Source organism: Contarinia nasturtii, unplaced genomic scaffold (genome assembly GCF_009176525.2).
Source record: "Contarinia nasturtii isolate CC-2019 unplaced genomic scaffold, AAFC_CNas_1.1 Cnas_scaffold_129, whole genome shotgun sequence".
NCBI classification, from domain to species: Eukaryota; Metazoa; Arthropoda; class Insecta; order Diptera; family Cecidomyiidae; genus Contarinia; species Contarinia nasturtii.
Genome location: NW_022197486.1, coordinates 4,941,207 through 4,958,235, shown reverse-complemented (window position 1 = coordinate 4,958,235; position 17,029 = coordinate 4,941,207). Strand labels below are relative to the sequence as shown.

General features: G+C 34.6%; 1 protein-coding gene across 22 annotated transcripts in view; it reads right to left on the bottom strand.

Annotated features, from left to right (window-relative positions):
* LOC116344958 (dystonin) overlaps positions 1 to 17,029 on the bottom strand; it is a 121,745-nt gene that overhangs the window by 72,388 nt on the left and 32,328 nt on the right. For 12 of the 22 annotated variants that reach the window (XM_031773820.1, XM_031773830.1, XM_031773840.1 and 9 more), the window contains exons 2-3: positions 8,100 to 8,982; positions 4,648 to 4,709 (exon numbers count right to left, since the gene is read on the bottom strand). In XM_031773820.1, the coding sequence (XP_031629680.1) occupies positions 4,648 to 4,709; positions 8,100 to 8,481 (444 nt within the window). In that variant the 5' untranslated portion in view covers positions 8,482 to 8,982. The remainder of the gene's footprint in view (positions 1 to 4,647; positions 4,710 to 8,099; positions 8,983 to 17,029) is intronic. The other 10 variants (XM_031773878.1, XM_031773886.1, XM_031773896.1 and 7 more) reach the window with 1 other exon arrangement.

The following is a 17,029-nucleotide window of genomic DNA, read 5'->3' as shown; positions in this document are numbered from 1 at the left end:
AATCACTGAAAAATTGGCATAAATGTTTAGCCGCTCTCTTTTGCATTCGATACGAATACACAAATTGCGGACCGATGAATCGCGTTTACACTATTCTAAATTACAGTAGCCAGTAGGCATGTACACAAAAGACACATATGTAAAAGCTGCGTAAACAATACGTTTGTACAGATTTATTTTTCATTCACCGTAGATATCGAGCCATTTCAAAATCGATCGACTGGTAAATTGTTTGTAATAAGCAATTTCGAGCCACGAATGCCGTTTGATTAAAAGAACCAACGGGCCTCAATTGCACGGTTTCTGAATACACACATACGACACAATGAGCAAGCGAAGAGTTTGCTTGAAATAAAAGGAATTACACGAAAGCATTAAACATGCAAATACACTTAATTTAATTTTATCGGTAATTTTTTTTTCTGCTTGTTCCTAGACTTCATACGATTGCGATCAAATACAATTTGTTCGATTGACGAGACGTAATATGCATTTGATTTTGCCAATTGAGTTATGCATATTTTTCTCCAGATGGCTATTTTTTTCACACTTTCGCTGGTGCATCACCTAGTGCTTTCGTTGCATGTGAGAAATGGCGTTATAATATGGTTCAAATGAAGGCCACATTCCATCAAATATCTTTTCACTTTCATTATTTCGACAAGCGCGAATTGATAGCGTGTTTTAAAGCAAAACTAACGACATTTAAACGTTGTTTTGCTTAAAACATCAGTACTTAACTCGATTTTTTTCCATCGTTTTATCGCCAATCAAACTAAATACTAACTGCTGTTACAGATCAAATTCAAAAGATAACACCAAAATTACAACATAGTTTTCATTTGGGTGTGAGTTTTGTGGAAAAAAAAATAAACGACTGCAAAGTGCAAACTACTCAAATTGGAATGGAACAACATGCAATACAATAAAAATCTGGGTGCTATTAATTATTTTCGAGTCTATTCACGATTGCTGGACATGTTGAAAAGTGAAAGCAATAGCAAAACAGAATGAACGAGACAGAGAATGAGGGAATAAACGGTTTTTCAACAAAAAGCATGCCTCAAATCGACTCCTTAACGCATTTAACTGATTACAAATCGGTTGGTAATCACTGAACAAGCTCAACAGAATTAAACACATTGATCAAATGGAAAAGGAAAATTAAAAGAAATTCCATTTCGGAAACTGAACAAATAATGTGCACGAATTCAGTATTAAATGTGTAACTTCCACTGCATTTCACCGCATCGCATTTTATATTGTTCGAAATAAATGTGAAAACGGTAATCGTGTTGAAAAAAAAAAAAAATACCAGCCGACGGTGAAACGAGGAATTCGTTCTACGTTTACAATGGCATGAGCTACAAACTGAATTCAGATTTCGAATCATAATCGCACATTTGATATTGAAAACTTCAATGAATAATTCGTTCGTTTTAAGTGTTCCTTCCTTTGTTTTGCATTTTCTAGAATTTCATTTACTTTAAAGACCGATTTAGAAAATCGGTCATCACACTCAATGGCGAATGAAAATTGACGCATTCGAAAATTGAAAGAAAACTCGATTCGTATTGTTTTGCAAGAAATAAAAAATGTGCGTCCTTTGTTAGGTTTTCTGTTATTTTCACCGTTCATTGTCGCATTTTTCGTCGAATTTAACTGAATGCGTTCACAAGTGCAATTTAAATTGCGTCTGCTGCAATGAATCGCAAACAAACCGAAAAGAAAAAAAATCATCAGTATATTGAACTTCGGTGTTTTCATGATTAATCTCTGCCGGTCGCTATTTATAAGCATCATTTTGTTCATGTGTCTACATGGTCGCATGTGTGTTATTTTTAGTCACAACACTTAACATAATAATAACATCGAGACGAGCATAAAAAAAACAGCACCAAATCGTTTAAACAAACATATTTGTGAACAAAATGCAACGTGCATGCGTATGTGTGCATCCGTGCCAAGACTTTGCACTTTATCATTTTCCAAGTGGATTCCAATTACAGTTGCCGCTTTAGTTAATGTGAGTGGCCATAATTGCGATAGTACACGATGCATTCGGGTGAGTGTGCGGACACACTAAAAAGAAGAGTGTGCGCCAGAATATCCAATGCGACTGTAGAGGGCAAGGCGGCTGTGTAATGTTCGAAATGCTTATGAGTACGTGATTTAAGAACGATGATTTTTTTTCTTTTTATATATTTTATGGCGAATTAAAAGGTGCGGGAAAACACCATTTGAAAAAGCAATGAATCTTAGAAACCTAGCAAATTATTATTATTGAGCAATTAAGATTGTCAATTATATTTACGGAATGGATGCAGAAACGGCGGGCACAGAGAGAATCAACAATAAAAATGTGGTTTCCATTTCCATCAAGTCTCTCTTTACAATTTATCGCATTTCTTCTGATTGAAACACTTAATTGGCATTTCATTTATTCCCATGTAATTATCGGAAATGTTTCATTTTTATTGAATTGTACTTTGGATTTATTGAAATAATCCCCAGCTCAGATTAATTGGAAACCAATCAAACTATACAGATGTATTTTCACTTTGCATCGCACAAATGATTTATAATCATTCATGAGTCAGAACCGGATTCCTTTTTTTGTTCCTCTCTCATCTTGAAGAAAGCTCTGCGTCTGCGTTTTTACTAATTGCACAATTCATTCGTTAGCATATAGAATGTGGCCCATCATTATCATTTTATGTTCACATTCTTCCTTTTTTCAAAAGAAAAAAAAATGTAATTACAAATGAAATAAAAAGTAATTTATATCTAAGGCACACTTTCCAGCCAGTATTCAATTCTGCATCAATTGCTTGTCGGTCTTTCACAAAGTATCAAAATAAAGGCGGATATTGATAGACATTGAATCACGTACAAATGACGATTTTTTTTTACATCGAATGTCAATTACGCGAAAAGCAACACACACACACAAAAAAACCAACTAGAAAACATTAACAAATTATTAAAAATCTTTGTAACTGTGTCGTGACATCGTATAATGAAATTGTCAATTTATAGTATATATTTTTAGTGAATTGCGCGCGCACACTTTATGTTCCGTCATCACATCGACATTCAATCGATTTTAATTTTATTAATTTATCATTGTCAAATGTCATTCGACATTTGTGAAAATGTTGTGGGTTCACCCATCTATAAATATGCTTGTTCACATTTTATTGTGTTCGAAACGATCAAATCGATCGATTTATGTGTATAAATTTTTGTAACGATTAATATTGCAATGGAATCGAAGAGAGAAAAACGAAAAAAAAAACAAGAATTTTAATTGGATCACAGTTGATTCGAGAAAAGATCATGTGTATGACTTGAAAGTTCCGTGATGAACACACACACACACTCCCGATAACAATAAATATCAAATAGCGAACACTTGTAATTTGTCGGAATTGTTGTTTGGACGTTTGCGACAAGTGATATAACATGTGTTATTTTTCTTGTCGTTGTTTACATTTGCCACCGTCAAACAAAATTTCTAATCACTTTTATCTGATTAAAATCAGGTCAATCTTTTTGTTTTGTTCATGTGCAACACACCAGAACGTTTCACTCTTTCTCCGCTCAATTTTTGTTGAATGAACTAATCCAAAAAGTAAATTAAATTTATCTAAATGATTAGACACGCTGTTATTATTCAGACGTTAGGCGCAATGAAGAGTCATCGTATGTGCCACTTTACAAACACAAACGGATAAATGACTCGGTTAGTGAAAATGTCGATGTAATTTATCAAAATCCCTGGCTTAGTTTTACACTACGATTGTGTTTACAGCTTGAACATCAAATCAATGCTGTCAAATTGAGCGATTTTCATCATTCTCTCTTCTGTTTTCTTCGATATAAAAATAAATTTGTTTGTCAAAAGCGGAATATTTCCGCGTCAACGTCAAAAATGGAAAAAAAAATATTTAAGTGACTGATAAACTAATGACGTACTATCGCATTTTTGATTGCATATGTTGAATTTTTGTGGGTGTTTTACCATAATAAATAATTATTTACAACTTCTAAGCGTCGAAAATTCCATCGAATGCGGTGCTTACACGTTTATCACATGGAAAATTCATTTTACATTTGTAAAATGGGTAGAAAATATTCAGAAACCTCAAAACTCAAGCGTATGACACACATCTTTAAATTGATAAATTAATATTCATTATTCTTGCTAATTAAGTGTAATGCATGAAATTAAAGAAAAACAACAACTAATTCGAAAATTATACACGGTTTACACCTAAAAGACAATTGCAACAAAGTTAAATCAAAGAGAGAATTGCACAAAACGATGAACAAAATTGGAAATACAAGGCAATTTTCATCAATGAAAGATGATCAACAATAGAAAACATTGAATACACAACAAAATCAAATTGCAAGCAAAACAAAACGACGTTAATTTTTCACAATATTTTACAGCAGCGAAAAGCGCCGCTTATATTATCTAAAGAAGAGAAAAAAATCGATTGCAGTTATTTTGGTTCGACAGGTCAACATGCACTTTTCGTTATTTGCACGTTATCCTTCACGTTTAAATTTAACATTTTATCGAGTATATAATGTGAGCAAATCTTAAGAAATAAAAAAAAAGATGAAAAAAGATGTTACCTTTTTTAAATGTTTGTTGACCCATTTTGTGAATGTTTTCTTCTGAATTGCATCTCGTTCGTCTGCAAAACACACCATATGTGTGATGGCCGGTTTAAAAGATGCCGCCAACGATGAAATGGTCAACCAAACCAAAGATGATTTTTTAAAAAAAAAAAAAAAAAGGAGAGAGAAAAAGAAACGGTTAAAATGATATAACATTAAACATTTGATTTTTATTTTCGGTTCGCTGGAATGTTCTTTGATTTTGTCCATGTTTTTTTGTTGGACACAAGAGAATCACACTACAATTATTGGTACATAATTTTTGTATATGTTTTTTTTTTCTTTGTTTCGTTCATATACATATCAGATGCGTGTCTTGAACTTTTTCATTTATTATTTTGACTTTAATGCCATGTCTTTAGGGTATTAATTATTCATTTTCTATGCGAGATTAGATTATGCTTCGGGTGAGATCAGTGGCACAGCAACGATCAATACCAACGCAATACATAATCCGTGGAAAGAAAGCTACGGCACATATTAATTTCAGTGGAAATATTACTACTTCTTAGTTTTTTTTGTCCAATTAATCAAAACAATTAATTTTCACTGAGAGGAAGGGAGAGAGAGAGAATAATAAAAGAAACATATATTTCACTTATCATTCGAATCAGCGATGACTACCATGAAAATGCATTCATTTCTCTCTTTCCCTCTTGGAATACATCTCGATTCATTCTTGATTCGTGGTTGATTGAAGTGGCATCAAGCCACAAGAAAGAAGTAAGAATATTGGCCAACCCAAATGTTGGTGTTGCTGCGTATGGAATTTGTCCGAAGTTTGTGACTATGAGTGCATCATTAATCACGCCTTCCATCGACCATGACAATATAATAATCAAGATATAGATGAGTTCATCTCGAACTGGTTTCTACTCTACCAATGAATATTTCGGTCGCAATCGGAAGATAGGTTTTTTTTCTGACTTTGAAATAATCCCATTAAGGTAACACAGCGATTAGATTTTTCTTTTTATGTAATTTTCGTGTTTGAATAGTGAAATGAGAGAACTTCTTTTTTTGTTGTTGTCATATACTGTAATTTTTGTGAACGTAGTTTTTTTTATACGACATACTAAGAGAAGACAATGACCTTATCTAAATGATAGGTTAAACGCATTTACACATCTGAATTTATAAATTAGAAAAAAACACAAAACAAATCATTTCGCTGGGATAAACCGAAAAACAAGGGACTGTTCGTCTGAGGAGGAAAATGAGGAAGAGGAAGAAGAGGGTAAAAATTTTCGCCTGAAAATATTTTCCTCCTCGATTGAAGAGGATGGCCCTCCTCACTGCTCTCCTCCTCCTCCTCAGAGCAACAGTCTCCGATTAAAAGAAATCAAATATGCATTTGTTTGGTATAAAACACGTTTAGATTTATACAATTCAAGTTGCAGTTAGTTTTAGCACACACACAAAGAAGAAAAAAACCGTCCAAAATATCAAATAACACTTTGTTTTAATTTCAACTTTGTTGAATCGATAATAATTCATCATAAAACGTTCAATGTTGAGCAAGTATTTATAGCAAAAAGCTATATAACCGACCGCAGCCCACAATATAATCATTTAAGACATTATATGAGTCTTATTAATCGATGTACTTTCACACAAATTGCAATATGGATGTTCGAGACGGGAATGTAGTTGATGGGTTATTTCTGTTTCATTTTTTTTTCTGCGCCATTCGATACAGATGCGGAAAAGAAAATCACCATTATCGCCGTAATCTTCGCAATCTTTGATGTTCGATAGCGGAAAAACTATGTTTGCATAACCAACAACCAAAAACGAGAGCAAAAAACAACCATCGCGAAAAAGAAATTACCATTAATAATAATGATAACGAAAAAAAAATATTAGTTGAACCAAACAAGAAGAAGCCGAAGAATAAGAGAAAAAAATCCAACGACTCCGATCAATGATAACTACGATGAAAGACGTACGAATTTTTATTCGTTTTTTAAGCAGAAGACTTTCAAAGTAATATTTAGAAAATGAAACTTTGTGGTCGTATGCCGAACTCCGGCTGATAGATTTAATTATTGAAAAATTTGCTAGAGGAAATTAAGAGAGGAATACCACTCGATTGCAATTGAGTGTTTTTTTTTTTTCATTCGATTTCCATGAAATTTATTCATTTATGTACATTTGAAACGCAATCATCTTCCGGTTTTTTTCCTCTTCAAAGCGATCGAATTAATTAAGAAAGAGAAAAACGTAGCGCTAGTCGATGAACTAGATCCGCCACTGCAAACAACTTGAATGATTTATCGATGTTGGACTTTTACACCGCCAAATTCAAGTTTATCGTCATGACATCATTGCTTTCGTCATTATTTTTATCACTTTACAGTAAAAAAATGCAGCATTTTTCGGGAAACGAATCGCTTGAAATATGTTTGACATAAAATCAGGCTTACGCGAACAACCTTCGACCTTTTGGCTCTTTTTCAATACAAAAAAAAAATCAAAGTGACTGCATGTGGACTTGTATGAAAAAATAGGAAATAAAATCGGTTCCATTAAGCCGCTTTAGCTGATGAATATTCATTAAATGAATTTACTTGTTTTTTGTTGTTGTTTATCAAACAGACAGGTCATTGAAGTCGTTTTAAGCTGATAAATGTTGTCGATTTGATTCAGCTGTCTTGCAGAAATGATCGAAGAACAGTGAACCAAATTGGTGTGGCTGAATGGTATTCAGTCAATGATCGATATAACACATACCACCGTGGTGTGGGCTCATGTATATGGATGATTGCGAAATGTGGCCAAATGGATTGAATGCGACTCATCATTATAATCGTAGTTATTATTAGTATGGTTCTTGTTCGGTTGGTACTACCAGCAACGTAATTATTTTATGCTTATGCTGCCATGGATATTGTCTCGAATGATTGTCGATAACTCTGTTCTTTTTTTTCGTTTTCGGTCATCATCATGTTCTTTTGACGTCTAACAAATGACTAAAATGTATTGTTGTAGAAGAACATGTTCTTTTGGTCTGTATTTCTCTTGTTGCTGTGTATATGTAAAAAAGTAACTTGAATTCTAACGATAAAAAAACTGTTGTGAGGTCAAGTTTTTTTTCTCTCTTTCTCAGTAAGGTTATAAGGTTTTGGTTCAATGTACATTTTCGAGAAGAGAAAAAAAAGTATGCTCATTGATTGGAATTCTTTGAGAATAAAACAAGATGCAGATTTTAAATTAGTAACTCAACTCAAATCCATGCTTGAATTCGGGGTGTGAAGCGAAAAAAACTTAGAAATTAGAGTATTAAATCTCGGGCGCAAACTCGGAGGGGGTAAAACCACACACACACGCTTAATAACGTAATTGTGTTTGAATCGTACCTGATGCGTCCCAATTTTCAACAAAATAATCCCAAATACTCATCGTACCTTTGAATTGTGTCAATGCATCTTCGTAACCGTCACCTTGATTGTTACTATTGCTATTGATTGCGGCAATATTGGCGCCGATATTTGCACCCGGACTGCCACTAACATAGCTGCCACTGCTGATGGCCGTATTACTGCTGCTGTACACACTATGCTTCAGCTTTTTGGCCGGGCTATTAGAGTAATAGCCATCCCGGCCTCCGCCGCCGCTGCCATTCGAATGTTGTTGCGTGGTGCTGCTGCTGTAATGATGTTGTTGAACAACACGCCGTGATCCGGCTTTGATCGTTGTCGATCCACCATTGCTGCCACCGCTGGTTTCATACAAAGCTTCGCGTGGATCGAAACCAAGACGATCCTTATAATAGGATTGCGTTGACATTGTGCGAACCGATCACCCTCAAAGAAATTGGCTAATTCAGTTTGAATGACACAGAATAAGCCAATTTGTTGTCGTCAGTTTACGAATTCAAGCTTTGTTGTTCGCTCTTGCTTCGGATGCGTTCGGATGGATGTGTCGATGGATGCAGCACTCGCACACTCGCCGCTCACTCATTGAACTATTCTTTTTTTTTCTCACAAATTTTTTCGTTTTTTTCGTGATCGTCGTTCTTTTGTATTGAATTTTTCTTCGAAAATCAAACCAAAAACATAGATCTATTTGTATCTCGTTTTTAATTTCAAATTTTTTTTTAATTTAATTATTATTCTTTAAATATTTCGTTCTGTTCGTCGCTCTGTTTCTTGTTTTTCCTTCGTGCGTGTCTTTTCTTCTTCGTCTTTTTTATTTACAAGTTTCACAACAACAACAAAAAACAACAGTTATAACTATTCAATGGCACTTGTGTGTTCAAACAATAACAAAGTGTACGAAGTAAGTAAACTGAAAAAAGGGGAGGAAAAGTAGAGAAAAAAAAATTGTTTATGATATAACAACTTAATAAAAATTGTTTGCTGCTCGTTTTTTTTTTCGTTGTTCACACATTTTTTCGCGTTTCGTTTGCGCATCGCGACTCATAGGTGCATATATATTCCATAATGATTATTTCATTTGATCACTAAGACGAGTTTTCTGTCTTTTTCATCTTATATATATAATTGGCGATTTTTTCGTGTTATTTCATGTTTTGTTGTTTTATTTTTCTGCCGTGGTGTTTGCGTGTTAGCGTTAAGAAATGCTTTTTTATCTATTTTTTCATTGATTATTGGAATTCGATCTGTTCTTGCACTGTTCACGTGCATACACACACACACACACACATACTTGCAATCATTCTTCACACCTGTTCATCCAACGTACATCCATAGAATTTACTTCATTTTTTTTCTTAATTTTCTTTCCCATCACAACATAGATCACACTGTTTTTTTATATTGATCGCCTTGTTTTGTTGTTGGCTTTTTTTTCTTCATAAATTATAAAATGATCTACCTCAATTTCAAGTGTTGAATTTCAAAATTCCACAGAAATTATTCAACATTCGAACGGATCAGAATCATTTATATAGTATTTATGATTATTTTTTTCTTCGTTGTTCATCATAAATCCAATTGATATTATCTTAATTTATAGAATGTGTGTTTTTTTCCTAATTTGACAACATTTCTATAATATTGTGCGCGAAATAAATAATTACAAATCGTAAAAAAAATTGGCGACACAATTCCAGCAGAATGAGAGAACATTCCTGTGTATGTTTGTGCGTATGAAAAAAAATCATTCAATTTTTTGGTTTAACTAATTGTTGAATTTCAGCAAGAAATCCATCAGCGATTATGCAAATCAGTTTGAAGCGGCCGTTTTTTTCTTTATCAAATTGCCATATTATTTATCCGGTTTTTTAAAACTTCTCATCAAATGCGCGATATGCCAAATTGACCAATAGAAATCGCTAGAGTAGCAACGGAAACTTGCAATAAATGACAACAGAAGACGAAAAAAACAACAGCAAACCACAAGCTGAGATGAATTCAGCGACAAGAATAAACTTGTTGTGATCTACTGATCAATCAAAGTGGTCGGACTATGGACGAGAAATTCAATTTCTTGTTTTGTTTTTTTCAGCAGATTTTGCCGTTCGATTATTTTAATCAGCATTAAATTTCTGGTGGCATCATGACCATGTCATTTTCACTATCACTCATACACATATGTTTGCATTGCATCAAAATGAATTCAAATCGCGATATTCAATCACTTCATTTATATGCAAAGCGATGCTTTTCGTTTGCATCCGTTTGGATTCTATTTCGAATGGCGTATGTTTTCCATAAGGAGCTCACACAAACATTGTGTTTTTTTTTCGTTGTAAAAAAATGGTGAGGCGTACAAGGTGATCGGTATGAATTGTGATTCAATCTTGTGGAATATGTCAAATCTGTCATCGCTCAATACATTTTATATGCGAAGGCGTCTATATCTTTTGTTGAATAGCGACAGTTTTATTCCGATTTCACACTTTTTTCTTTGTTCCGATTGATATACCGCAAAATACCGTCCAAATCATCAAAAGTGTAAATTTGTTGTTTCTTCTTCGTCAAGAGAGAAATAACAATGAAACTGAAATGATTGTTATGTCAAGGTTATGTGTTACACTAAAATAACCATTAGACATTGTTGAATTCATGGAAAGTGAATATCTCTCTCGCATTTATTCTGGCCAACGACGATTTATTTCAATTTGGCGGTGAATATTTTGCTTTTCTTTTCAATGGTCGAGCGCAGCTGCTCCATCGATGGTAACACACGCACAATATACTGTCTTTTTTAGTTGGTCATTTCATCGGTATTGTGACAAAAATTATAAAACACTCTTTTTAAAATGCGTAATTCATGTTCACTGTCGTCGTGATATGTATCACTTTTCAACCAGTTTGAAACCAGAAGGGATTATTTACACTTTTTGGTTGGCGAACAAGCGAGTAACAATTTTTTTTCTCACTTGGCGCGTAATTCATTTTGCATTTTGGAATTTTTCCCTTGAGCATACCATATTCGGTAATCTCTTTCTTCTCTTCAATTTTTTTTTCGGATTGTAATCATAAAATGTGTCAATGACATACTGTTTCCAAAGAAGTGATGCACAAGTACAACCGAATGAAAAGACGAATATTAAAAAAAAAGATCCGCTGGATTTGTCATTAAAACAGCCAATTGAAATCAACAACAGAAAAAAATCGAACGAAATTTTGTTGAGTGCAAGAAAAAAAGCGCCCGTGTGAATCAAATTCAATGCAATCGAAGCAGAAAAAAAGCTACTTGAAATGTTCCTCTTCTATAGGGCACACTCGGTGTGAGTCATAGCTCTGTTTTTACTTTGGGTCTTGAATTACCATGCACAGGGTCATCGGTGGACACGATCCAAAAGAGTAACAAAGACAATGTGCGTGTGTGTGTGTGTCGGCAGCATATGGCCGTGTGTATGACACGCGTTCGTTCGCACAATTTTTCATATTTCATTGTGAGTGTGTGCGAACGCGTTCGCAAATTTCTGTTCTTCAACTTCTATAAATGGTCATGGTTTGTATGATGGTCACAACAACTCTCGTTATAAATAATCTCTGTTACCAAATTTTCGCAACATTTTTTTTTTGTTTTTAAGTTTTTATTTCGTTGACTGTTTCCAAATTGAGTGCCAAAAAATAACGTGTGATTTTCTCGGACTGGTATAGCAAACCTTGATTTCGACAAATGTCTGTCAAGCACAATTAAATTTGTATGTTTTTATTATTTTTCTTTGTTATTTTGAATTTGACAAAAAATTGGATGAACCAAGAGAAATGGTTGACCTTTTATACGAATTATTTTAGATTTGAATCTTCTTATTTTCAAGTTTCAAAATAGAACACAGACAACTATTTGTATCGATTTTCAGTATAAAATCAAGACCCAAGAAAAAAGTCATTCTCATCTCCCTTACGTCGATAATTTGATGGTCGATTTTCCAGTGTCTAACAAGACCGGTCAAAGGATGGACTATTTACACGGCCGATTTTGTTTCGTTATGTTTGGAGAAAAGAGTCTACATCTCATTGGACATTGACTATCTTTTATTTTCTAATACATTCCATTTCTTCCGTTAATTTTATTCCCCACGGTTTTCTTCACACTCTTCAATGTGAACTCACCGAAGAAAAATTTATAAAATAAGAGCTGAAAATGTTCACAATTGCCAACAAACTGAAAATCGCTGTGTATATGAATTTCATGTGTGTGACACAATAATCGTTGAGGAAACTTAGATTTATGTTTACGATGGCACAGGTATAATGATCGTACTCACTTATGAATCACACACATACACACATATCTATATGTATTCGAAAGTTACAAGCAGCTTTGAAAACAATTGAGCAACTTGCTCAACAGCGCAGCAACGACCAATATATACATGCGTTGGGTTAGATGTTTAGCATTGTATCGTGAAAACGGGACAGAATTTTACATATCATTGAAATGTTGAGAAGAAAACAAGTTGAAAAAGAGTGAAACACACAGAGAGAGAGAGAAGAAGAAACAATTTTCGCTTATACAGTCGAGATGGTCGGTTGTGCAAATCATTATCATCAACATTATCATCATCGATGATCATCGTCGTGCTGTCATTTTCTAATACGCACACACCGAGCAGCTCAGGTAGACTTAGAGGGAGTAAGATAGAGAGAGAGCGTATCATAAAACAAGCTGTTTGTTTGATGTGAGCATATTGGTATTCATCTGTCAAATATTTGTGTTTCGTGCATAGGCATAACTAGATCTGAAGATCTGTGTGTGCGCGCGCAAAGATGAAAACGATGAGAGCGCGCGCATGCCGTTGTACGCTGTGATAACAACAGAAAAGTCAAACAATAAAACGTCATATTTTTGCTGCAGCAATTTGTATGTATATAGAAATCAACAGCCATAAAAAGGTAGTCACAACGTCAGTAAAACACTGGCATTCACTCATTTCGCATCGTTCTTTCCATCCCTTTCTCCATTTCTTTAATAATTCACAAATGAAACAAAAGCAAATATCCGCTTTTTATTGTTGTGTTTATTTTGGTGTATTTTCTTTCTCTCTCTTTATTGCTCTGTGTGATATTATGTTCACTTCGTTGCACGATTATCAACAAATATAGGGTCTGATCACCGTTGAGCACAGCAAAAAACAACTGTGCATACATTTTCACACATATACGCAGCGAAATTTAATTGGCATTTGGACAAAAATTCACTCCCGATGGATATTCATGAGGATGGACCCATCGAAAGACCATCAATAATATTGGCAAGCACCGCGAATGAACGGAATGATGAATTGACACATTATTCTTTTTTTATTATTATTTCATTCACTCGTTTTTAAACATTCAATTTATGTTGGTATGCTTTTAACCTGTGCAAATTGATTTTATTCGTATTTTTTTTCGCAAATAAATATCAACTTAATGGTTTTTCGCGCGCGCACGCCCTTCGCGCCCGTGTGTGTGTGTGTGTGTGTGGCACAGAAAAAAAGTGTGATTTCGGAATTTTAAAAAATCACCAAACACTTTGAACGATTCCATATATTGCAATTCAAAATGATGTTACAAAATGAACAACAAACGAAAGCAACGAAAAAAAAACTAAACGAAGAAAACATTAAAATAACACGAACATAAAAACACTCAACAACAACAGAAAAAAAACGACACAAAATTTTATAATGAGATTTAATTCAAGCAACAAGTAAGAAATGTACCGAACCGTTCAGAATGAAATTCAAGAGGGGACTGAATAGAGACTAGCGAGATTGTTAATAGGAAATGCTGTTCTCTCTTTTGCTTTGCGGGCCCTCTGTGTGTGTTGTTTTTTTTTATATATATTCAGTTTGTTCGCCTTAACCGATGACGATGAGTGAATAAGACGTGAAAACTAAAAACCGCATTCGGCAATAACATCAATGGGTAATATGCGGCACTAACAGAAAAACGCGATAAAAGATCAACAACAACAACAGAAACACAACACAACAACAAAACACACAAACGAAGCAATGTACAAGAAACACGGTCTCTCGTGCGCGTATTGTGTAAGAGTATGTGTGTGTGTGTGTTAAAGCCACTAAACAAATACACATAAGCAAGTCTCTCTTTCGCACACAAATCATAAACCAATTCACATATATACCCACATACACGCGATGGTATGTGGACGGCCGCGCAAGCAAAATCAAGAAATAGTTATGATCACAAGATCTTTTTCCATCACACACAACAACCATCGATGAAAATTCATAATTAAAAAAAAATCACTGACTATATGGTTGTGTGCCGGATAGCAGATAGAAAGAGAGGGCCGTGCATGTGTGGTTGTGTGTTTTTAAATGAATGCCGATTCAATGTGCTGCTGTTCGTTCGTTGATTTGGAATTTTATTTCATTCTTAATAAGAAATGGTTTTTTTTTCGTATTTGTGCTCAATGCACACGCTCAAACGTCTCTCAATCGAACGTTTTGCCATGAGCTCGCATTAGATACACACACACACACTCACATACCGTTGAATGGGAGAGAGAAAGAGTTAAATGAGATATAGTGAAAGACTCAAAACAATATGCAAAACCATATAGACATTGGTTTCAATATACTTTGCATTTGCTGAAATCGACTCTTTGGTTCTTTGCCTCAAGATACATGACAATGACGTTTGTCTTTCTTTCTTGCCTTCCCCAGATTGTTTCGTTTTTCTGTGTCGTTTATTCGAAAGATTTAAATTACTTTAAATTAAAATGCGTACGCGACATGTTCTTGTTTTACAACATTGGCCGACGAGATAGATAGAGTGAGCAAGAGAGAGAGAGCTTTGCGAAAAATGATCCAATTTCCGACGCAATAAAAAGATTGTGTGTCTGGTCTCGCGGCGACCCAACACGACATTGCAACACATTTCAACAATTTAATATTTAATGAATTTAAATCAGTGCCCTTAACTACATGTAATCAAGTTGGAATCACCGGGGAAAAAAATTCAATTGTAATGATAAATATTGAATCTCTGAAGCGATTTTCCTTCATGAGTTTCCTTCGCTCAGTGTTTGTTTGAGTGAATGTTCGTGCATGGATCACAGTTTGCTTTGGTTCTTTTTTTCGAGCACATGAAATGCTTGAGATTCTCGATTATCTAGCCAAGTATACTTCACTTGACTGGTTTCACATCGTTTCTATTTTGCTTCTTCTTTTTTTATCATAGATCCACATATAAGCTACACACAATGAAAGTGGCGAATGTAAGAGCAAATATTCTTCGCCTTGTTCGTCAATTCTTATACTTTCTTTCACATTCTACCGTAGAATGCACTCTGAATACTGTGTATTCTTTAGCGCGTTTCGTTTTAGTTTTCATTTCAGCAAATCTGCATCATCTTATCGTTTATTCGAAACATACCGTTCACGGATCACATCCAATGCGCCATTGACAATATGTGTATATCGAAATAGCATCGGTTTTCTATTCTATTTGTCGATAAATTAGCACGTATGCAAAACGGTGTTAAATGAAATAAAAGCAACACTCTGACGAGTCACATATATCGTCGTTTGAGGCGTGTGTGTTAATTATTCTTGAAATTTATTTGGATAAGGTATCGAGTTCAATTCAAGCACAAATCATTTTGCAAACACAGACACAACCGACATAGTCACCGTTTTGCCATGTTTTCCGCGTTGGTTGTGTAACGTCTAGTACATACATCTATCAGAAAAATGTATGAAACGAGAGAGAGAGAGAGAGAGAGAGAGAGAGAGAGAGAGAGAAAAGCGATAGTTTTCGTAAATCATTCTTGTTGAAGACTAAATCATTTCCGTTGCAATGTGAATGCAAAAGAATGCATGCGTACGATAATTCTTAGAAAAATAGGCTAAATCAATGTATGTATGCATCAAAAACTGGAACGATGCAATCGCTTTGTGGAAAAAGTACAGCCGTATTCGAGTGTAAATGGTAGTGTACGCGCGCCCGACGAACACAGTGCATGAATTGTTGAATGATTGTTGAATGCGTAACTTATTCACGATATTTGAATCATGATGTTCGATTGAAGAAACTAGTAGAGAGAACGTATTGATAGTGCGTAGGATGATTATCACCAATTCTTGCACGATTCTATGTTTGCATTCAATCGATTGGCTTTTGGAACCTTTCAATAAACAACAGCCGCACTAAAGTGTATACTGGCTTACACAAGCACACATGTCATTCCATGTTCCATTCCAAAATCGGTTTCGACACCCGATACTGAAACCGAAAAATGTTGTAGGTTGAACCGTTTTTTTTCTCTTCTGTTTCGTCTTTATTAGAGAATGAGAAAAAGAGCATTCTTTTCATAGCACCAACAAAAATAATAATAATAATATAGCTTCGTTTTCGATCGGCACGCATCATTCGATTTCGTTTTGCCAAATCACAAATATTCATGGCATCGCCGATGATGACGAAAATGGAAGCCCACTACTAAATGAAATTAAAGTTACATTCGTCGTTGTTAAGTGTTTCTCTCATTTTTCGTCATTTAATTTCAATTAATTTATTGTTATTGGGTGCATACGCCCGATGACGACAACAAACGACAATTTCCAAGAGCCAATAAGAGTTTTTTGCAGTCCATGACTGTACTAAAATGCAATTGTGACTTACAAAGCTCCCTGTCCGGATTATACAGTTGAAAAAAAAAACGAAAAAAAATTCACAAAATTAATCGGCTTCCCCGAAGTTTTTCTTCGTCCGAACAATGACAATACTTGTAACGAGATATGTCCGCTGCCGTATCGAATCAATTAAAAGCTGACAGTTTGTTTTCTTGGGACATGAGAGCATCAATTGAACACCAAAGATGTCATTTAATGGGTTCATTAACATTACATCACTCGACAGCATTTGTAAATAGGAAATAGCAAGAACGATAGAATGTA